Genomic DNA, 23,263 nt, shown 5'->3' on the forward strand with positions numbered 1-23,263 from the left:
TGCAGAGGGGTGGTACTGCGGCTGGAGCTGTACGCTCGGTCATTTGTTTCTTCCTTCCTCTGGCTGCTAAGTAAGACAAGGAAAGGAGTGACAGGAGAGTAGGTGGAGGGAAAGGAGAGAGAGAGAGAGGAACCAGCCAAAGGCTAGCAACCCCCCAGGAGGGCCACCACCTCCGGAGAGCCGGGAAGCTAGCCCAGCGCCCCGAGGAGGGGCGGATGCGGAGCGGCGGGGGACAGGAGGCGGGTCCTGAGCAGGGGCCGGCCGCGGCGATCGAGGACGGGGAGAGCAGAGCAAGGTGGCCAAGGACGGGGAGAGCCGAGCGTGCAGGACAGAGCCGGGCCCGGGGGCACCTCACACGGTTCCTGGCGCAGAGGCCCTGCTCTGCACTCGGGCAGAGACTTGTCACATCCTTCGACATGCACTTCAGGGACCTCAGTGTGTGCATCTGTGTCGCCTGAGGCTCGCATGTGCTCTCGCTCATTGTGAGACGGGCCCTCAGGCGAACTTGCCCTGGCTGGGCAGGACCAGGCGGCGGCGGCGGAGGAACAGGAGCGCAGTGCGCAGGCGCGTCCGCCGCCGGGATGCGGGGCCGAGGTCCCGGGAGGACCGCAGCCCAGCGGAGTGGGACGGATTCTCCCGCTAGCCTCGCGCGGTCAGGCCTTCCGGAGGGCAGAGCCTGTGTCTCAGAGCCTGGGAGAGTCTGAGTACAGGCCAGAGGGTTCCTTGTACGCACAGGCCTTTAAAACAGCTTGGATTTATTGTGGCTCTTCAGAAGCCCAGGCTGATGGCTTGGCATGGATAATGCCTTGGTTTAAGAGGTTATTGTGAAAGCTGCTTGTTTCTACTGTGGGATCCCTTGTCCCTGCCTTTGGAGCAATCCCTCACATGGTCCCTGAATCAATATAGCCCTCACTTAGGGCCACCGAGGAGGTTTGGGGCGGCCAACGCACTGGGGAAGCAGCCATCCCACGGGGTTGCTCAGATCCCGCGGGGCACCAGGCTCTGTTGCACAGGGGCCTACTCCTGGTGACTTTACCACTGGGGTGCGTGTGTGTTCCCGTGAAGGTATGGGCTAGACACACCTCTGTCGATAACTGACCCCTGAGAGAGTCTTTTCAAGGTTAAGTTGGAGGGGTGGAGATAGAATTGACAAAGGAAATCGGAAAGTGACCCTTTCTCACAGAGGCAGAGCAAGCTCATCCAAGCAACAGGGAGACTCACCCCCACTCAAAACGAGGCCCTGGGGTGGGGGTGCTGCCAGGAGTGGGGACAACCTTTGTAAAGGAAGGTGACATTTATATTGCTGAGAACAAAGAGTCTAAATGATCCTAAGTCCTATTATGGCATTTCATTCCAAGGTCACGGCATTTTTCTTAAGACTTCCTAAATCTTTTGACCTTAAGCATATTGTGTTCCTGCTCTCTTTCAAGGTGTGCGATATATCCTAACCACTGGGACCCAAGAGCAGCCTGTCTGGAAGCGGTCTTAGAGCTGAGCACGATGTGTTGGGCTTCCGCGTGTGGGTCTCCCCCGCGACTGTGCGTGGTCTGAGGCAGGCACAGGCGCTCACTCGTGTGTGTGCCCAGAACCTGACATGGTTCCTAGCAGGGCATGTGTGTTCCATTGATGTCGAAGGAAGGCTCCCAGGAAGATTAAGGAGAGGAAAGCATTTAACTGAAAGGCTATATCTTAGGGATTCACACATCTGTTATTTTTATGTTCTCTTACGGATCTGTATCATATGTGTAATAACCAAAATGATTTCATACAGAAGGAATTCAGAAAATCAAGCTTTTTGAAATCCAAGTTACGGTATTTTTAAGTGAGATCAGCTATAAAGTTTCTGAAATTATGCTACTGAAACCGTAACAGTGTGGACCCGGGGCCTGACCAGGCCGTCGGGGGGCTTGCTGCTCTGTCTTCTGACACAGACTTCTTGGCGTTCGCTGCAGGTGACAAGTCCCCTCCGGCTCCTGTGTGGTTTTAGATGACGTTAGTTTCCGAGGAGTTGTTTTATTTATCGATTGTAGCTGTTTAGTTCGCACTTTAATATTTTAAATTGGCGCTTTGGTTGCCTTCTCCTGCACTTTGTTATGTTTCCTTGAAGTTGAACATCCTGACGATGATGATAAAGTTGCTACTTTTCAGGAAAAAGCACTAAATGTCAGTTTTGTAAGATTGTTCCTGTGGAATCCTTTCCTCCCGGGCTGACTTCCAGGAGGACGTGTGAAAGGTCTGTGTGAAAGGACAGCTGTCCAAGCCCGCAGTGTCCAACGTGGAGCTCACACACCTGGGCCGATGAAACTTTGGGGCAAAAAAAGACAGTATTAGTACTTCTGTGTTTATCCGCCTTAGCTTTTAACCTTATGCATATTTTATAATGTAATATATTAACAAACTGATGTATTAATAGAGATATATAATTTATGAAGAGACATAAACAAAATGCATGCTCAGCTCTGGGACTGACAGGCATATGCAATCAGACGTGTTGAGGGACCTCTGCTCTAAGCGTCGATGCATCCTGATGAGCACTTTATCTTTCACCAGGTTCATGTCCAATCCAAGCGGGGAAAAGTCAGGTTCCTCTCAGCTCTTTGTCATTCCTGGTCAGTAGAGGGATGGAGAGCATAGAAGTATGGAGAGAGTATGTTCTCTGGCCCCATTGTCTTTAAAATGCCACTTTACTTGGTCCTTTCTCTCAAAAAAGGGCTCAAGCCAGCCCAATTTCTTTCCCCACTAGGGAGAACGCTTTACCATGACGTCTGAGGTAAATGCCGAAGAAGCCAAGGACTGAGCCTATTTCTCGGGCCGACTCCTGCCCAGACTTTGCGCTCAAAATGTGGTGTGAGATTTCTTGACTTCAAGGTCATGATCAATAGGCAGCATAGGCTTTTTTTTCAGTGGGCCTCCCTGCCAAGAAAACTGATGATGCTCTCCATATCCTCTGGCAATCTATGTTGATTGTAAGAATGGGGTGTGGAGTATACATTGTTGGGTGCAATTACCTCCCGAATACAATGCATCTTCTTTTAGACATCCCAGGGAGATAATTTGGACATAATGAAGATCTATAGTAATCAGATAATTACTATCGATTGCTCTTTAGACGTCTTGATGAGGTAATTAGAGTGTACTGGAAAGAAGCTAGAACTGATTGATTGGCATGACTGTAATCTCAAAGATTTCTAATTATGTTTCTTTTCTTCTAATGGCTTATAAACAAACATCATTTTAGCGTTAGAATTTGTCAGGTGCCAGGTTCACTGGGAACATCAGCTTTCTGTATTATGCTAACTAGACACCGAGCATGATCAACATAAGCTCATTATGCCTTCCTGCTGAAGCAGAAGAAACTGCAATTAACCCTCACTTTTCTTATCCGTCTTCGTTTCCACATGGCCAGGTTCTTGTTGAGGAATGGAGTGTGAAGTGTTGTGGGAGGGCGTTCCATGAGGACCATGTGCAACTCTGGGTTGGGTGGATCTGTATGGCCTCCTGGGGACCCTCAGAGCCTGCCCAGCCACAGGCACAGCAGAGCCAGGCCACAATGACACAACATATGTGTCCAGGTGGCCGGCTGACTGGTTGAGGGCTGGCTGACTGCTCAGGCTCCTGTCACAATAGCTACTCATCAGCCAGCAATGCTCAATACTCTCAGCATCAATATTCTCCAGCAGCTGGACCGTGCTGTGTCTCGTCACCATGCTATTGCCTCATCTCTTCCATTAGACACTAATTAGAGGGGTCCCTGTCTGAGACCACATTCCACGTTATCCTAGTATTTCCTACACCTTGTGGGACCTTTCCACAGCTTGCGTGGTTCAGAGTAGTGGCCCGACTCAGAGATGATGGATGCTAAGAACCGCTACAGCAGCAGCTTGAAATGAGCTGTTTACATCTGATCAATGATGTTGGTGAGCTCTGCGCTTCCCAGTCTGGTTCCCATACTCACCATTCTTTGCTGTGACCCATCTGTGCTTGGTACCTTGGCAGGTACCAGTCCCTGGGTGTGGGATGGCCTGAGTCATCGCCTGTGTAGTTGAATCCCATACTTTCAATTGAAATCTCACCAAAGAAGAAAGTTGTATTTTGCTTTTTTATTTTTATAAAATCCATTATTTTCCTGAACCCATATTTTAAAAAGAAAAAGGTCACAGATACTGCCTGTATATTTGTATCACTAACACTTTTAAAGCATGAGAGGAGCAAAGTGTGCACGGGGATGATTCAGACAGCAGAGGATACCCCGGATATGTTCTTCATTGATAATCTGCGGTTAGATGCTGTTTGGATAATTACAGCTGTAGCTGGAAATGTTTCATTGACTCCCATTAACTAGCTTGAGAAATGGACCTATATATGGAATTTGTCTTCATTCTACACCTTTACAGTATAAGTAAAGTTACAAAGAAAATTTTTTGATCAGCCACAGTTCTTGAGAAATGGGGGGTTCTTTTCAAAATTTAGCCTGAGTTACTGTTTAGTTCAGGGTTTGGTGCTGAAAAACCTTCCTAATCTGTATCAGTACATTTTCCTCTAGGAGGACATTTAATGAGCATATTTTAAGTTTTTTCATAATTGGAAATCAAGCAATAGATAATTTTAAGCAAAAATTTTATCTTATTTCTGTAGGTAAAGAAACTACAAGACTGAAAAAATGCCCAAAACACATTCCAAATTTTTGTTTGTTAGTTGGTTTTACCAAGTCGAAGACATTGGTTTGTTTTCTAGTTATTTGCCCCTTTCCCTAAAAGTTCATTGAAAATCTACTTACTTATCTGTTTAGCTATATTTCTATCTACTTGTTTCTTTCACTTAGGGTTCTTCCCGTCTGGGGTTCTGACTGTTATTTTCCTGCGTTTTGTTGAATGTTCCACTTGTCCGTGGGGAAGTGCAGACTACTGATTTGGCCCCACAGCAGCGGGTGTGGATTGCCGAAACCCAGTGGGCGGTCAGTAGGACGCAGTCCATGCAAACTGGCAGCAGCTTCGGCTGGAGGGGCTCAGGGCTGCAGACGTGGGAGTCACGTATTGCATGTTAGGTGTGGTGTGGGGGAGGCACAGTGGGGAAACCTGCTCCTCGGATGAGCAAGCCGGTGGAAGAGGTGAGATTCAGTCATCGAGGTTCGCCTCGCTAATCTGCTTGTGGTTTGGGCATGTCATCGCAGGAAGTTTTGCAGCTTGAGAGACAGATGGGAGGACAGCTCCTGGAAGAACCCAAGGCTCTTCATTTTAAAGGCAGCACCCACAACCTGCGCCTGTCGATTCACGACATCGCCCATTCCCTCTGGAAGAGCAAACTGCTGGCTAAATATCAGGTAAGGTTGCCAAGTGAGGCAGAGCGCAGAGCCAGCTCCGAGAAAGAGGACTGACATTATTCGGACGTCAGTACTCCCTTCCTTGAAGTTAATCCTACATCAGTACTTGTTTCTCCAAAATAGTTTCGGGTTATTTAGGTTTTTGAAAAATACTCTAGACATATTTGAAGGAATACTTTTGTCTTAAATCTTCTTCACATAATTGTGCTATCATTTGTTTTATTTTTAGCACGTAAGACTTCCAAGTCCATCATTTCATTTTTGGAGTAAACACTTATGTTGAATTGATAAAAAAAAAAAAACTGCCTCAAAATGCTTTCATAGGAAAAACAAGAATGTTATCCCACGTCACACAAATTGGGCTCCAACCTTGCGACGAGAATACCTGTACATGGCAAACTTGAAAGGAAGCCCAGTTTGGAAACTGAATCAGCATGTAAAAATAAAACCTGGTCAGGAGTTGACTAAATGACAGCGTTCCTTGTGGGAAAGCAGACACCCGGCACCCAGCGCTGCGCTGAACTGGGTGCAATTTCTTGATACAAGTCAGTGAACATACGAGAAGGAGCAGGGAAGATTTTCCAGCTCCATTCTTCCTCTGATTTGTCTAGTACTTACACATAAGTTGTGAGAGACCAACCTGATAGTCCGCTAGCAGCGCCCGAGCTTGGCTGGGGGCTGCGTGCCAGACTCTTCTGTATAACTCAGCCCTCGACGGACAGATCAGGCCCTTTGACTTTCTCATTAAATCTCTTCGTTTTTTGTTTTTCCCTGTTTTGCAACTGCCTTAAAAGCCCACAAATATTCCCCTTTTATGAACAATCTCCTTTGTACAATCATAATGGAAACTACTATTTTTATAATGACGATAATCTGACTTTAGTTCAGGCTAAGCCTGGCTGAATTCTTGCCATCTGCCGGCGCCCAGGCTCTCCTCTGGTCTCTCAGTTAACCCCAGCAGGGCTGGGACTCGGGGACTCTTTCGCAGAGGAGGAAGTGGAGGCACAGAGAGGTTGAGTCCCTCGTCCCCCATCACCCAGCCAGCGAGGGGAGCGTGTTCTCATTCATGCTGAATTCTCCGCGCTTAACCACACGTTCTCCCATTCTTTGTGTATCCACCTTTGTTTTCTTTATTGAGGAAGGATTCTAGAACGGGCTCTGTAAGGAGGTCTAGACTTTTAGAAAATCAGCGTCTGTTAGAGGCGTGGTGCTCTGCGGGCCAAGGACTGCTCTGCGCAGGGAACCGAGCCTGCGCTTTCGGACTCCAGTGAGCTGGGCTTCCCCGCCCGCCCCGCGAGGAGCCGGCTCTGTGCGTGCCCAGGGAGACTTTCTTTGCTTTCCTCCAGAATACCACGGCAGGGATTCCTCTTAATGAGCAACGACTGGAGTGTCGAGGTTTTATTTTAGGAATTTTTTAAACTTAATAAAAAATCATTTACAACGGCTCTTTTTATAAATGACAAATGGCCAACTGGTTAGGTATACGGATTCTGGAGGCTGACTCTGGGTTCAAATGTTAACTCTGCCGCTTACTAGCTGTGGGACTTTGGCTGAGTTGTTTAACGTCTCTGGGTCTCCGTTTTTCCATCGGAAAAGGGGGTCAGGATGTGCTGCGCAGAGGCTGGTGGTGAGAATTAAATGAGGTAACGTGGGTGGTGCTGATGCGAGTACTTGGCAGTTCAGTGTCTGATGGTTACTTTTAGCGTTAGTCCCTCCTTTATGATTGACACTCTTTTATCCTTTAGGAAATTCCTTTCTACCATATCTGGAGTGGGTCTCAACGAAGCCTCCACTGCACATTCACTCTGGAAAGATTCAGCCTGAACACGGCGGAGCTGGTGTGCAAACTCTGCGTGCGGCAGGTGGAAGGAGAGGGGCAGATCTTCCAGCTGAGCTGCACCGTGTCTGAGGTGAGGCGCTCTCGCGGCCCCAGAACCCAAACCGGGGCAGAGAATGGCGGTAAGGATGGGAGAGCGCATGTCTAAAGGCAGCGCAACAGGGGCCTGTGGGAAGTCCTCAGAAGCCTCTAGAGGCCCTGTTTGTTAATGCAATAATATTGTTAATGAACACAGGGAACTAGATACATAACAGAATGTGATAGGGAAGCCTTTTTGAAAACAAGTCTTTAATGCTTTATGACATAAATTTAAGGATCCTATTCTAACTTTTTACAACAGATCTGAATGTCAAGTTTAAGGTTTAAGTGGCATGCACATGGAGTGACTTTTCCCCAGCATAGCCTTGATGCACCACGTGCCCTGTGTTGATGCGGTGCCCGCTTGCATCCTCCGTCTGTCTCTCCTCTGTTTCCTCTGCTTTCCTTTGGGATCTCGCCTCCCTCTGCCTAATCAGGGGCTGCCGATTGGGGTGGAGGAAGAGAGATGGGCCTCCCCCTCCCCCCACGCCCACCCTGCTTCTTTCTTCCCTCCTTTTTTCTCCATGTTGGAAGGAGAAATCTCTTGGTCTCCCTTCTCTCTCATACCTCATTCTCCAAATATAAGAAGAGATGTCAGAGGCAGGGGCTAGGAGGTGGGCAAAATGGGTGAAGGGAGTCACAAGGTAGAAACTTCCTGTTATAAAATAAAAACTCCCAGGGATGTGATGCACAGCGTGGTGACTATAGTTAATAATACTTTACTGCATGTTTGAAAGTTGCTGACAGAATAAATCTTAAAAATCCTCATCGCAAGAAAAAAAATTCTGTGACTATATATGGGGACAGATGTTAACTCAACTTACTCTGGTGATCATTTAGCAATATATACAAATATTGAATCATTATGTTGTGCACGGAAACCAATGTCATGTTGTATGTCAATTATACCTCAATAAAAAATAATAAAAGAAAATTTTTTAAAGAAAGAAAAGATGCCATTTTCCCCAGGATGGGAGAAATGGTCCAGAAATAGGAACTGCACATTTTGCCTGGTGGCCCTCACTTCACCTTTCTTCTCTGTGATCTCCACTCGCTTCACTTGGGCCTTTCACACTTCCACGTTGCAGAACTAACAATGAGCAGTGCTATTTAAAACTCCTCTGTACGGAGAGTAGGTGTCCCTGACCTTATCTGTTACCTGGCCCCGAGGCTGTATTTGCACAGTGAAACCCTTCGTGCTGGAGGAACAAAGGGAAAAGAAGAAGCCTTCAGAATGGTCGAGGCAGCAGCTCCTGGGCCGCTCAGAGCTGTGCTGCTCGCTGAGCCACAAAGCACAGGATTATCGTATTTTAAAACTCCAGCGGGACAGTGCGTGATTTAGAAGATGACTTCTCCCTCGCTGTCTCAGGCACAGTGACGAATGAAATGTCACTATGTTCAGCCTGTCTCGCTCCACATGTTGGATTTAAAGACTGTCTTCCTTAGCAAACTGAGGGGGAGAAGCACGTCAGCCTGCACGAGGCTCCATCCTTCTTTCCCACAGCCTGCTGAGGTGCGGTCATCATTTCCTCCTGTAGTTTCATGAGACTTTTGACTCATAAACAACTTTAGTCACAGACCTCGGTGACATTCATAAGGAATGATCTCGGTGTCAGGGTGCCATGGCAACCGCCGGGCCTTCGATGCGCAGGCCCTATCTCCCAGGCGCCCAGCACCACCCCTGCTGGCTCTGGAGGGTGTTTTCACTTTCCAGGCCCAGCAGGTCTGCAAAGTTCAATAACCACCCAGCTCCAGTGACAACAAAGGCCGCAGGATTTTGGAGGGGGAGAGGAGGCCTGCGCCTTTGATGCCTGCTCTCTGTTCAGTGTGAGCGTTTGCTGTGGGATGAAAAGGTGGATCAGATGCAGCCGCCAATGAAAAGGGGCTGTTGACGGCCCTTCCTGGCTCGGTCCGCCACCCCCTCACCGAGAAGACACTTTGCATAGGGTGATCACAATTGGAGGACTGTCTTTCTTGTGCCACCATACAGGAAAGATGATTTCTTTTGCAATTTGGTCAGCTCAGAGAGGCCACCCCTTCAGTCGTGTCGGAGGCCTTTGCCCGTGTGTGACAGACAGGCACATTTAACAGAGGGAGGGGCAGAAATGACCGGAGTCAGATGACTCTGGGGATTAAAGGGCACTGTGCTGCTTTTACTTCTGGGTCACTGAGCCCCACCGTTGTGGTGAGCCTTTGAATGCGGGTGCATGCGGCCCACAGCGGGGGAGGTGTGGGGCTGGGTACTGATGTTGGGGAGCAGGGCCCTGCGCTGATGAACCATTGGCTCTGGGAAACCCTGAGACCCGGATCCTCATCCAAAGCTCTGAGCAGGGGGACGCTGTGACTGACAAAGCATGACCAGAGAAAAGTCTCCATTTGTGGTGTCTTTTTTCTGCACAGGGCTCCCTCCTAGGGTCATGCGGCAAGCTGGCCGGTGGGCTGGGGTTGCAGTTCCAACATCCTGTCTCCTGAGAATGAGCTGACTTGCCAGGAATGTGCTGCCCCCGCCCCGCCCCAGCCCCCGCCACTCAAGGCAGTCAGCAGCCCTTGATAAAGTGCCATGCGGCCCTGGCCTCTCTAGTCAGGAGGAGAAGGAGGACCTGTTGCCCCCGGGAGGCCAGGCTGTGCTTGACAGAGACCGTGGTGATGGCGAGAGCCGGCCGGGTGGTCCTCTCTGGGCACTCTGGCCAGAGACTCCTTAACCAGAGAAGAAGCTTTAAGTCTCACAGAGATGAAGTTTAAGAATGAAAATGTCTGGAAGAATAAAAGTATGAGTATGAATTAATGTCAAAATGTAAATGATGCTAGAAGGTTTTTTCTTTCTTTTTTAGAGGAATGGGGGCAGTAATAATGGGGCAGCTACCCATCACCACCCAGAGAAAAAAGGGTGTAGACGGGAGAGAAACTTACAGTCTCTTCAGGCCTCCTATTCAGTTTTAGCCATTGACGAAGTCCTTATAACCCCTGTTGACTACGGACTCGCAGCACTTTTCTGTGCATGAGGAGTAATACTAAAAATGTACAAAGTAACATCACTCTGCTACCACCATCCCATCTTTTCGCCTCTTCCGTTTTCCATAACTTGTTCAAAACGACTGTTGGGAAAATCTAGTTTTTCCAAGTGACTTTGGGCAGAGTCGGCACGTGGGAGTGGAAGGTTGTTTCCACTGTGACGCGCTGAAAATGTGTGCGCCCCCCAGAGCAGCTGTTTGGCTAACGTTGAAAAATCTTATGTTTAACTAAGGTATTCATCACGTCAAAGACAGATGGTACCAATATCATAAACAGTGACTGTAATAAGCATTCCGTGGGAGTAAACTCTGCTTTCACCTGGACGTAAAGGAAGAGCTAATGGCAACTGAAATTACTGGAGGAAATTTTAAATGTAAATGTGTATGTGTATTTTTCTTTTACTTCCATGGCTGTTGTCAGCCCTCTGGGAAGAGAGACGAGAAATGATGTCCTACTGAGCTTGTGTCATCCACACAGGCATCATCAGGCCAGTGACCAGGGCTGAGGCTCAGGACTTGAGGGCCCACGTGAAGTGGTGACGGTGCTTTATTCGCAGAGAAAAGGACGACAAGACGAATACACGAGCGGACTTTCCTGAGAGGCAGGCCCGCCTTCCCCTGCCTTCCCTCAGGAGCTGACAGAGGGAAGAGCCGTGCCCTTCTCCACATGTAACTGGAAGGAAGCTCAACACATCACTCTGTGGCGTGGGCTTCTATCAGGAACTGGCTTCATCCTCTTTCTGTATCAGGAAAAGTAGGTTCATTTCAACCAATAGGAGTTGAGAAGCTTCCACGTGCAGGTCACTGTGCTGAGTCTCAAAGTGGTTCTCAGGATGACAAAAACACTCTCATTGCCAAGAATTTGAGAAATCAATGGAAGTAACACATAAATACAACCAACGTGCATAGGGCAGACTCTGAGGACTGAGGAGAGCCATGAACTGTGCTGTAGGATGTCTCCGGGTTCACGTGATGCCCTTGGGCGGGTTTCCCGGGGGAGGCTCAGGGGACATGCCCTTTGGTCCAGACTTTCAGGGGTTTGCCCGACAGAGATTCATGGAGAGGGCAGAACAACTATTAGAGAGGCATCCTTAAAAAAGGCACCTGGAAGAGTGAGTGGTCCAGGCTGAGTCGAGCTTTAGTCATGTCAAGGCAACCTGAGAGAGGCTGGCTGAGATTGTCAAGCGGCAGGAGCCATGGTGTGCGGCCCCTAGTCCGTGCCAGGCCTGGCTCTGCACTTTGCACATGTCACCTCTGGGGCCTCCTAGCGCCACTAAAGCAGGTGGTGCAGGAGCCTGGCTGCACGATGAAGCACTGGGACTCCGTGTGGTAGGAGGGGCATTTAACACCTCTTACTGAGAAGGAGAGAGAGAGAGAGAGAAGGAGAGAAAAGGGGAAACATCGGTGAGGTGCTTTAAGATGATTAGTCTGGCAGATGGGGACAGATAACAGGAAAGCAGGAAGGAGTTAATATGGCCTACAGTGCGAGGAATCTCTGGGGACACGAGCCAGTACTACAAAAAGCAGACCCCTACTTGTGTGGACTTAACCCCCAGCCCAGCCCGGTATGGTCAGGGTGGGGTGGTACTTGGGGGTTTGGTGGTTTCCTTCTAGGTCCTCTTGTTACCATCCAGACAGGAAGCGAGCAGGGCCTCCACGTGGGCGATGGTACTAGTTGTGGAAGTAGCTGTGATTTCTCTTCGCCTCCACCTCCCCAACCCACGCCTACTTCGTTTTATCCCACATAAGTGCTGGGCCCCTGGGTTCAGACCTCCCCAGCACATATCCCTTAGAAACACCGAGCCGGGCCCTCGGATCGCTCTTGGTCCCCTTTGTTTAAGCCCTATGTCCTCAAGGTCAGGAGCCCTCGCTCCTCACGGTCCTTTGAAAAGAGTTCTGTGCCCGATGCGGGGAAAGATCTGCGGCTTGTGGCCTCATTCAGGGCCACAATTCCCATTGGTTGCTTCTGTGTTTCATACCAACCTTTGAAATCCTGGTATGTGGTGGAGTTAACACAAAGGAGCAGAAGGAATCCTCAGCATCTCAGTTTGCCAGGCTTTGGGTTTTGAGGCCAAATACTGTGGTTGCAGCCAACACTACTGTGTGTATTATGGCAAAAACTTCATTTTGCTCTGCCGTGCCCCCCAAGCCCCCAGACGGACCTGTGCAGTGCGATTACACAGGCCTAGCTGTGAGCTGCCCCCGGAATGCAGAACACGCTGTCAGTCAACATGGGGACACAGACAGCGGCGACCCCTGCAGTGCAGGAGCAGCAAGGCTGGGGGGCTCTGGGCAGTGGTGGCACTGACCCCCTGAGCTGAGTGCTCTGTAAGACACCAGAGCCTTCACAATGGCTGAAACCATGTGTGGCCTGTTTATCCTCCAGCAACTAATTATGTACACCAAGGAGTTACCTGCCTTAAGAAAGGAGGGAGAGGTGACATTTAAAGTAGATTACGTAGGTTTTCTTTTATTGCTTTAATAGTTTCCAGGCAACATTTGCTTTTGCTTTTCCAACCACAGAAGTGATCAGAAAATGATTAGAGTTTCTCCAGCAGATGAAATTCAGATTTTACATTTGTGCTGTTTTATGAGCTGAAACTATTTTAAGAGCCAATTTATGTTTTTCTCTACTAAAATTAGCTCTAAAAAAAATAAGGGGTACAGTCATTGGAGGATGCTGTTGGCAGCATGCCCTAAGGCAAGATACTGTGTTCACCATTTTCTTTAAAAAATTAGTCTTAATTTGATATCATTTAGAGGCGAGCTGTGCTGCATTTCATTCAACAAAAGCAGAACCTGAGCCATCCTCTGCAGAGCTTAGAGGACCATGGACCTCGGCATTTGCCCGGGGAATTCCCCTCAGGGTCAGACAGTTTCTAGAAGCTCTGAACTTTCAGCCTTCTAATCTCAGATCTTTCATTCTCAAAGAACTGCCCTTTTGAACATTTCTCCCTTCCTGAAATCTACACCTTTGGGAGCATTGCTGTTCCGTCTCTGCTGTCTCATCCTGGAGAATCCCATTAGAAAAGCTGTTATTGGCTCACACCACAGCTCTCCACCGAGCCCCATCCTGACTGAAGACCCATAAATCCAAGGCTCTGCAAAGTCAGCTTAAAAGGTGGCTATCCTCTCAGCCAGGTTACACAGAGCAAATCACAGCTTTCAGCCAGGAGGAAGCCATTCTGACTAAGGAGAATAATAGCACTCATTCTCTTCTTATCGCTCAGAGCAAGGCAAGATGTTGATTGGTTCCATAAGACTTGCTTTTGTGTTCAGAAATAATGCTGTGTTGCTCCTGTGCCTGAACTACAGGAACCTACTGGCATCGATTTGCCTCTGCTGGATCCAGCGAGCACCATCACCACCATGACAGGACCCAGTGCTTTCAGCATCCCTCCCCCTATCCGGCAGAAGCTCTGTAGCAGCCTGGATGCCCCACAAACGAGAGGTCATGACTGGAGGATGCTGGCCCATAAGCTAAACCTGGACAGGTGGGTATGGCCAGGCTCCAAGACTGAGAGCTGTTAGACAGGGGCCAGCATTCATTTTTTTCCATCCATGCATCTATTTATTCTTCATTCTGCAAACATGTATTAAGCTTCTTTTTTGTATCTTGCACCATGGACTTGCAAACACATTGTTGAGAGACATTCTGGGCTTATTTGACATTTGTTAAATATCAAGCTTTGTGATCCACTTTGCAAAACTGATATCCCCCTAAGTATTAACGTATCCATTCCCTAAAGTAATGATTCTTCTGCATCTCCCGTTGAGCAGGACCTAATGCTTGATGGGTAACTAAGATGCTAAACACAGCACTGATATTCAGTTATAAAGAGACCTCGGGAGCCTCTTCTTTGTAGAGTGTTGCCGTCACTACCAAGCAAAAGACAGGGCGTGACCTGTCAGAGACGATCAGAGCCTGGGCTGGAAAGAAAACATAAGTCTCACGATTTCCTGTTTAGGATATGACCCACACACATCTTGTCTCTTAAATTATCTTACTCAGAGTTGAGGTTAACAAAGTTAAACATCACGTCTCCTGTCTGGGGCTGATCTAATTAAGTATGGGCTAGTTATTTAGGATGGCTCTCTGTAAACCACAGTTACTCAAGTGGGACCAGGATACTTAAAAAGACAAATGGAGAAACAGAAAGGTTGAGTAAAAACTGAAGAGAAAAATAGATCCATAAATCACGCCATTCAGCACATTTTCCCATTCCCAATTACAGGTACTTGAATTACTTTGCCACCAAATCGAGCCCAACTGGCGTAATCCTGGATCTTTGGGAAGCACAGAACTTCCCAGATGGAAACCTGAGCATGCTGGCAGCTGTCTTGGAAGAAATGGGAAGACATGAAACAGTAGTGTCTTTAGCAGCAGAAGGGCAGTATTGACCCACGCTTGGACTGAAAATGAAGGACAAGAATGCACAGGGAGTCTGTGTCCGTCTGGGGGATCACAGCTGAGGAGGAGAGGCAGACCAGACCAATGAGCTTCACAGGCGACATGGCAGCAGGAGAGAGGACAACAGACACAATGACCGATATACACGCCCACTTTACTCGGACATCGTCACGGGAGTTAAGAATTGTGTAAATTTGTACCTTGAATTTAGAAATCAACCTAATTTTCCTCTTAGTTGGGCTGTATGCTGTGTGGTACAGGATCTTACAGTTTCCTAGGAAACGCTTTTTATTGCTATCCAGATATATGGATAAACTTTCTTAACAAACCCAATTTCTACAAACGTTGTTTACATCAAATTGGACAGGGATGCAGACACTGTCCATGGCTTGTTCTATTTTTGTTTAAATCGTTTGAAGTTGAAGCTGTGGACCGTTTGTTGTGTCTATTTCAGATTAGTAATTTACAGAGAAGTCACAGACTTTTGCTACAAATCACGTGCATCAAGTGTCTCAGATAATCCTCCCATTGGTGTTCTGTTTCCAGAACTTGTAGAACCAGTGTTATTCTTTGTATCAGGGAAGTGGAGAATCTAAGTGTGAAGGAGAAATAACTGACTCCTTATTCCTGGCGGCCCCCCCTCCCCCCCCCCCCCCCGGCGCCCTCTGGGAACGGAGCTGCAGCATTGCAGGGAAGACGCGATCCGTGTTCAACCACACAAACATGCATTTCTTCACAACATCTGTGTTTATCGTATCCAATTCGAAGTGGCTTTTTAAAAAAGGTCTCATTATTATCATTATTATTATTATTGATGAGTATTTACGAGTATTCTAGTAACAGGATTTTCTTTTCACTCCTGTTTTTGTTAGCAGTACTGGTAGTATTTAGGTATTGACGAGACTTGCCTCACCTGCTCACACACCACCGTGGGCCTGGTCACCAGTTGAAGTCAACAGGCATTGATTCCTTGGCCTTTTCTCTTTCTCCCATCATTCTGCCCCAGAAAGGGAGGAAATGTTTCCTGGCTTTGTCAGTCTGTTCTTTCTGCTTGCTCAGGCAGGGTCTTTCTTCTCTGAGTCTTGTCATGAGAAGCATTCTCTGTTAAATTCACTTAACATTGGGGTCACGTGACCCCACATTGACTCCCCTTGCCACTCTGTCTACCTTAAAAGCAGTGTGATTGGAGGAAATCAGGAAACCAGTCCTCGTCTGAGTTTGTCGTTGTCTAGCTGTGCTACCTTAGGAAAGTCTCTTAAGCTCCAGACCTCGGTTTTCTCATCCGTACAATGAAGGGGTGGGATTAGCTCATCTCCAGCTGGGTGTCCCTGGTGAAGCCTCCTGGCTCCTTTGTCAGTCTGAAGACCACAGCGGGCTCTGACCTGGATCAGTTAGAGGGTCTGTTGCCCAGGCTCCATTATGCCTTTCAAATAGTTCCGTCTTGGAAGATAATTGTAACCTGCAACATATTTGTTATGCTTTCAAGTCATGTCTCATGTCAACACATTCTGCTGTTCTTGAGAGATGGCATCCCTTTATTATCCTTTTCTTTCCTCTCTTGGGACCACTTGCCTTCCTGACTAGTTGCAAATTATGTTCTATTATTGTTGTGGTCAAAATTTTTTAGATTAAAAAACATTTTTAACTGAAAAATAGTCAACAGACTACTTTGTGTAAACTATGGTATTTCCTTAGGACCATCACAGGCTCTTTGTTTTAACACTGCAACCCAGTTCGTTCCGCAGGTGGGGACAGCCCAGTGGCCAAACCAAGATTGAAAAACAAGTGCCCATGTGTATGAATCAGATCCTCCAAAACGTGGCTGCGGCTTCCTTTGGGGCTGGTGCCATTTAGGCTGCTCACTGTATTTGAATTAGAAATAATTTTAGACATTTTCTCTCTTCTTTCCGCATTATTTCCTCTCCTGACTATTCTGGTGACTTCTTGATATTCCCAGGCTCCTCCAGCCTCATCTTTGAGGAATTATCGCTACCTTGGAGTGGAGCCTTTTCTTTCATGCCTTTTCTTTCTTATCATCTGTTTCAGTGATATATTCTACAGTCTGTCTCTCTCTGGTCACCCCTTTTACCATATATAAAAATATGTTACACTTACCGTGAAAGGGAGAGACTGCAGTAATAAACCAGTTCAATGGATAATGTTTGTACCAATGCATATTTGACCAAAAGATAGGAAAATTGTATTCTATATAAAAAAATTTTAATAGGTATTTTTTTAAAAGCAGGAGGAGGAAGGAGAGCTCTTGTCCATTGCTGCATCTTGAAATAACTTCTCAAGACTGCTCATCACTACTGGTTTGGGGGGCTGTCACCCATGGGAATCAAGAATTAGAAATCTGAAGAATGCTCAAAGGCAATTCCACGCCTAGTGAGAAGTAGAGAGGAGCACATATGTAGCTATCCAGATAAATTAATTCCAAAACTTTTATTTAAAAAACGTTATCAATAAGTAATGAACACAGAAATATTCAACAAAGCAGGAAGTATATTATCGAAGCCATTACTGAGGGCTTTGGGGGTTCATTTCAGACGCTTCTCGTTTTTTGGTTCAACATCCCAGCACCAGAAAAGGGAAAAGTTGATTCCTTATAAGTGAGGCAGTCATCTGTCAGAGAACCCTGCCACGCTCCCCAGCAAGCGCATGGCAGCTTCCGTACCTACAACACACCATTTCTGGCAAATAATGTTCACTAGAAATTCTGATTTCCTTCTCCTTTGGAGTCAAGTAATACCTGTTAGATTGCTCTCAGACTTAGCAGGTCCAGACTCAACAGCTCATTTCATAGGCAGCCACCTCATCCCATTCTCTGCGGCCTGTCCTGCCTCTCACTCCTCGGGCTTCTGGACAGCTTGTGAGGGAAGACCGGCTCACTTCATCTGGATGGGAAAACCTATCACTTGGCCATGGTGCCACCTAGTGGTGAGTAACACAATCTACCCTGAGTTAATATAACAACTCGCTGAAAGTGGTTTGACAAAGGGAATGAATACCCATAGAATCAACAGGGCCTTTATGACAAATAGATATGGGGAAATTTTCACTTCAAATATAGTTTTCTTATTCTCACATTTTTTCACTTAAATTACCCATATCAAAAATTACACGTCATAATGAGCCTGGTCATCAACTCCTTCATACATGACGTGTCTCAAGTTGGTTTTTAGTAAGAGAAATACATAAAAATCTGCACAGAAGAGTCAGTGAAGAGTTGTCACTTTTAGCATTTGTACTTTCATCGGGCTTCATCCGTTTTAAGTCTCTTTACTTTTAGTTCTATAATACTTATTTTTGGAAATGTAAGAAGCATCCCTTAGAAAGAAATAAGTTTTATATATGCAAATGAGAACACTATGTCTAAGGGAGCAAAAATCATGGTTGTTAATCGTGAAGAAAGAAGTTTTCTTTTCTTCTGAATTTGGGGATCTAAAGGCAGAAGTTTCATCCTGTTTTCATTTCCTTCTTACCACACTCATTCAGATTTCCTTAAAGTGATCTGGAAGGAATAGAAACTGGATTCGGAGTTGATAACTGGGCACAAGGTGATGCCAAGTGTGTAGCATCAAGGTGCTCACAGCTGACAGCCTTTTCACAGACAGTGTGAATACTCTCCTCCCTTACACAGAAAAGTCTCCATCTGCACACGAGCAGGGTGAGGGCTTCCAAGGCAGGGCAGTAGTGTGGGCCAGGGGCCCGATGCTAACCTGCATACATTAGTCATTTTCATAGATCCTATTATTTTGTAGATTTTAATCTCACAACTTTCAAATAGTAGAACCATTCCTTAGGAACGAGTTCAGGACACTCTGGAAACTCCACGTTCAATAATAATTTTTTAAAGTATTTCTCTTATAAGTAAGACATCTTACAAGGAAGCATGCAGATGGTGGAATCAAGACTTTTTACTTCTGGAGAGGAGCAGACAGGCTCTAGTCTTCTGTGTCCTCATGTGGGTCTCTGTCACGGACACAGCTGCTGTGTTGTCTGCCACCCACTCCCCTCATCAACGTAGGAGGAAGGGAGCCAGGAAGGTGACCACCGTCTCCCTAGAATTCACAAGCCTCTGCCACTGTAAGGTCTGCCCCCACAGGGTCCAGCAAATCAACACCATGGAAGGACCTGCAAGAGAGTGTAAAGAAAGTAGGCAAAGTTTACATGTTGAATTTTCAGTCTTCAAGTTGAATGTTTCAGCTTTTGCTGAACAGTTGCTCTGAATGAGTCACCAATTTCACAGAGACACCTCAGTACCAGGCCAAGACCAGTGAGGGAAGGACCTTCTTTGAGAACAGAGGAGCTTTAGCGCATCAGAATGTCATTGCTCAAAGCCAACTATTTGTAAAGATGATAATGGTCAACGAGCATTAGATTTTATAGATCAATAAGGAAAAATATTTTTATTATTGATGATCTCAAGGTAATAAAACCTTTTTTTACCTTTCGAGTGCCTCATAGGACCAACTATTACACTTTGCTTTTTTTGGGTTTTTTTGTATTCTTTTTTTAAAAGACTTTCCTGAGCTAATGTTGACTGAAATCCTTAGAACTTTGCCTCTCCAATGAAGTGCTGTTTCTCTACCCTAAAAAACTATTTGTATGATCTCTGGCTGTAACGATCACTTTGAAAGATTTCCCTTGCATCTCTAATGATTTTTTTTGATGGAATAAGGCATAAGGGGAATAAATACATTGTAACCAATGTTAATTTAAGCTGGTGTCCATACAGGTCAAGTAAGCCAAATGGAGTCGTGAGTGTTTCCAGAATTTATGCCTGAAAACCTGCTCTTTTTGAAAAGTAGGGAGATGGCCTTCTATGTCTCTGGGTGGGTTTTCTCTACAGACTAAGCCCAATAATTAACTTCCTGATCCTTTAGTCTTCTCAGCCTGTGGGTGCCCCCATATTTGGAAATCCTACTTTAAAAATCTGCCCTCAGAAGACTTTGTGGCTCCCAGGTTTTCCAGTGGGCCTGTCACCTCCCTGTATTGATCTGTGGTGGGCTGTTAATGGGCTCCTTCGACCAAATGTAATGTCTGCCCCTAGACGTATGTTAGCACGGTGGAGGGAAGCGTCAGCAGAACGAGCCGACAGGAACTCCGCAAATGTACCAGCACACGAGACCAGGCGGTTGTAGGAGGCTGGTTCCCAGCCCGCTGTGTCCTCAGACTCTTGTGTATTGAAGAGATCTTCCAGAATCCCAAGTCGGGAATCCCTGCGGAAGGTCAGGAGAGGCGAGGCCCACCAGTTGTTGAGTAGAAACCAAGGCAGGTGCCCTGAGACATAGTCAGCTGCCCACCAGCTGAAGTATTTGCTCCTGTACACCCCTCTCCACGTGCCCTTTCGGATTTGTGCCTCAGCAAAGCTATAAACTGCTGAAGGCTGTAACACTTCAGGGGCCCTGATGAATATGCTCCAATCCTACCTGGCAACCTTAAATCCCAAAGGCCTCCTGGAATTGGCCCATCGGGGCTGCCGCCGACCCTGACGGCACTGACCCAGGTGGCCTGACCCTCAGTCCTGGGGCTCAGAATGTGAACCGGAGGCAGGTCTGGCTGATGGGCAGCCTAAGATCGATGAGCCTCAGCACCTCAGTGAGGCATCATCCTAGAATCGTGGCCTGAGCTACGTCCTAGATGTTAAAACAAATCTGTTTCAGAACAGCATAAAAGACCAAGAAACCTACAGCCAGTGGGAGATGCCTTTGCCCTCTTATGTCTTCAAGTCTCCTGTGACACCTGTAGTGCAGGGGCGGAAACTGTGTACTCCTCCAGGCCTTGGGAAAGGCAGAGGAGCGAGCAGACCCAGCAGATGGTGCGGCCATTCTCCCCTTCCCACTCTCCGGTGCCGCTCCCGGCGAGGCCTCGCCCTCCGGACAGAACGCAGCGGGCCCACCGCAGGAGCAGCAGCCCCCGGTGCGTGTTAGGTGTCACCGTGTTGTGTGTGTTCATTGAGTTTGCTGTTGACCTTAGCAAGTTGGTGACCTTCCTCCTTGCTCTTTCTAAAGAAGACAACCACTGTTTCAGAGAGAAATCTCCGGCGTCTGTGCCGAGAGCCTGTCACCCACGGCTGTTCCCTCTGAGCAGTTCAGTGGCAGAAACGTCGGGTTGGGGTTTCGTGCTTTGCCATTCGTCTTTGTTTTAAACACGACGACACAACCTTGGCTTTTCAGATGCGGAACACTTCTGTGGTTGTCGTGGAGTTCCTTCTTGCTGTATCTTCTATGCAATTCCTTCTCCCGAGAAGCCGGGCGGAGGGTGCTCTGGGCCGGGCGGCGGAGGGCGGGACGCCAGCTTTGGGTGTGCCTCTTCTCCCCCCTCCCCCTTTTTCCTGCAGTCCCTTCGTTTGTAAATTGCCTGCATTTATTCTGTCAGCCAACATGTATAAAATGTAAGAAAGAATTTTTAAACAGGTAATAAATTATATTTATAAGCAACAGAGTGCTGCCTCCCTCGTTTCCCCTTACGGAGCCTCCTCCGCGGGGAGCCCCTGTGCCCCTTCAGTAGGGCGAGAACGCCTGGGTTCTGCAGGGATGGGAACACAGCCTCCCTCAGGGGCAGGGCGAGCTCTAGAAGCGCTTCTTAAGCCTGTCTGCACGCTGGAATCACCTGAAGAGTGTTAGCCCCGGGGGTGCCTTGATTACCGCCCCCCCCCCCCCCCCAGAGGTTCTGACTGCCTGGGTCCGGGGCCAAGCCTGGGCACGGAGGGTTTTACAGCTCCCAGGTGATATGGCTGGGCAGGTGAGGGGGGACCCCTGTCTCGGAAGAGCTGTATCAGAACGCCCCGGGGAGCTGGCGGTCCAGAGCAGAGAGCCTCAGAGGGCCAGTATAAAGGAAGTTTGCAAACTACACTCTGGGGAGGAGTGAAAGGCGAGCCCGGCACACAGGATGCCCGGAGCTGCAGCAACTGCCCCGCAGACAGGTTCAGCTTGGAACAGGACACTGGTCACTTCTTTATGTGCAGGGGGCGGCTCCGAGGGTGGAGAGAAAGCAGCTACGGAGCAGGCAGGGAAGCAACGGCAGCCCCCCCTTAGTGAGAGCCACTGGAGAAGGAAGTGTCCTGAGACGGACCGCCACTGCTCCCACCCCTTCTCTCAGCCAGAGTGGGAGCAAGGCCCCTCCTGAGGGCTGGCTGGCAGGGACTCAAGACTGACTCTCAGCGGGGGTTTGTCAGGACTAAGCAAGTAGTGACAATATGGAGATTGGAACCTGGGTAAAATAAAAGACAGAATTGGGTCCTGTGGCTTAATCAGAGAATTCAACTCCATCTAGAAGAATGAAAATTCAATTAAAGAGCAAAAGTGTTTTACATGGAAAACATGTGGCGGCACAGACCCAGCCCGATACCACCCATTGACCCCAAATTTGGAGCTTTGGTGGCTGGATTCCTGCTGAGAAAATGAGCCTAGGAGAGCATGCAAACATTTTCAGTCAAGCCAGTGAGGGCCCTGACTGAGACTCCGTCTGAGTCGAGGTCGCCGCAGAGTTCTGAGATCTGGCCTCACTCTGTGTCTGTCCCTCAGGGCCAGCACACAGGCACGGAGCATAGAAACTTCGTCTGTCCCAGAGCTCCCTACAGGTGGATTAATACTAAACCTAGGGTAGGAATTACTTTGCAGAAACAGAAGTCTTTCTCAGAGTGAGGTCTTCTGTACTTGGCTCCCATGACCAGAAGGAACCACCAAGCTTGCAACTTATAAAATGACCAATGCCAAGAGAAGAACCTGTTCTCCACAGCTGGGATCTACTATCCATCTGCCTTCTAGTCCTGTGAAAGCCCACAGCGTATAGAAGTGGGTGTAGAGAGGGCAGGAGAGGTGTACCCACAGCACACCCTGGCTGTTCCATGTGTTGCTAGCTTTACATCCTGTAAAACTATGTCAGCCAGGAAAAGCAGTATTTACGAGTACCTGTCATGTGCCTGGCATAGGGCCACCACATTCTTCACATATTCATCTCACGTGTTCCTATGAGAGCCCTGTGAGATGGGTATTTTTATCCCACTTTACAGGGGAGCAGATTGGGGCTCAGATTATAGACGTCCACAGAATTGAGAAAGGGAAAACCATGGGATGTGAGCCGAGTCGCTCTGAATCCCACCCAGCGCTGGGAGGACGTCTCTCGGCCTAAGTGCAGCTGGCTAAACACAGCCAACCAGAGAAACTTTTGAATCCCCAGGAACTGAGATGCAAGGCTTCCCGTACTCTCCACGCCCAGACAATTCTGGGTTCCTCACCCCTGACCCAGCAGCCTCCAGTGGATCTGCACAGAACTGACCTGCCCAGCCGCCCTCCGGGACTCACAGCCCAGGAGAAGATAACCTCACACCGCCCTCTCTCTTTGCAGAGGGTTTTCACTGTTTCAGGGGCAACGGCAAGGGCCTCCTTCTTGCACACCCAGTCCTCATAGTTGGGAGGAAGGACGGGGTCTTTGGCACACTGTCCTGCTGCTTCCAGATCGCGGCCTCTGCGAGAAAGACCACTCCTTTGTACGCGAGGCCATCAGGCCCTCCAGCGTCTGTCTCCACTCTCCGCCCTCACTGCCTGCCTAGCTTTCTCCTGGGGCCCCAGAGGATTCTGCTTCACAATGTTCCTCTC

The 23,263-nt window shown here is 48.0% G+C and overlaps 1 protein-coding gene across 5 annotated transcripts in view; it reads left to right on the plus strand.

Annotated features, from left to right (window-relative positions):
* UNC5C (unc-5 netrin receptor C) overlaps nt 1–21,103 on the plus strand; it is a 358,229-nt gene extending 337,126 nt beyond the window's left edge. For 3 of the 5 annotated variants that reach the window (XM_014834219.3, XM_070505333.1, XM_014834220.3), the window contains 4 exons: nt 5,171–5,320; nt 7,066–7,230; nt 13,562–13,740; nt 14,482–21,103. In XM_014834219.3, the coding sequence (XP_014689705.1) occupies nt 5,171–5,320; nt 7,066–7,230; nt 13,562–13,740; nt 14,482–14,647 (660 nt within the window). In that variant the 3' untranslated portion in view covers nt 14,648–21,103. The other 2 variants (XM_070505334.1, XM_070505335.1) reach the window with 1 other exon arrangement.
* Nucleotides 21,104–23,263: the final 2,160 nt, after the last annotated feature.

The sequence above is a fragment of the Equus asinus genome, chromosome 3, assembly GCF_041296235.1.
Source record: "Equus asinus isolate D_3611 breed Donkey chromosome 3, EquAss-T2T_v2, whole genome shotgun sequence".
NCBI lineage: Eukaryota > Metazoa > Chordata > Mammalia > Perissodactyla > Equidae > Equus > Equus asinus.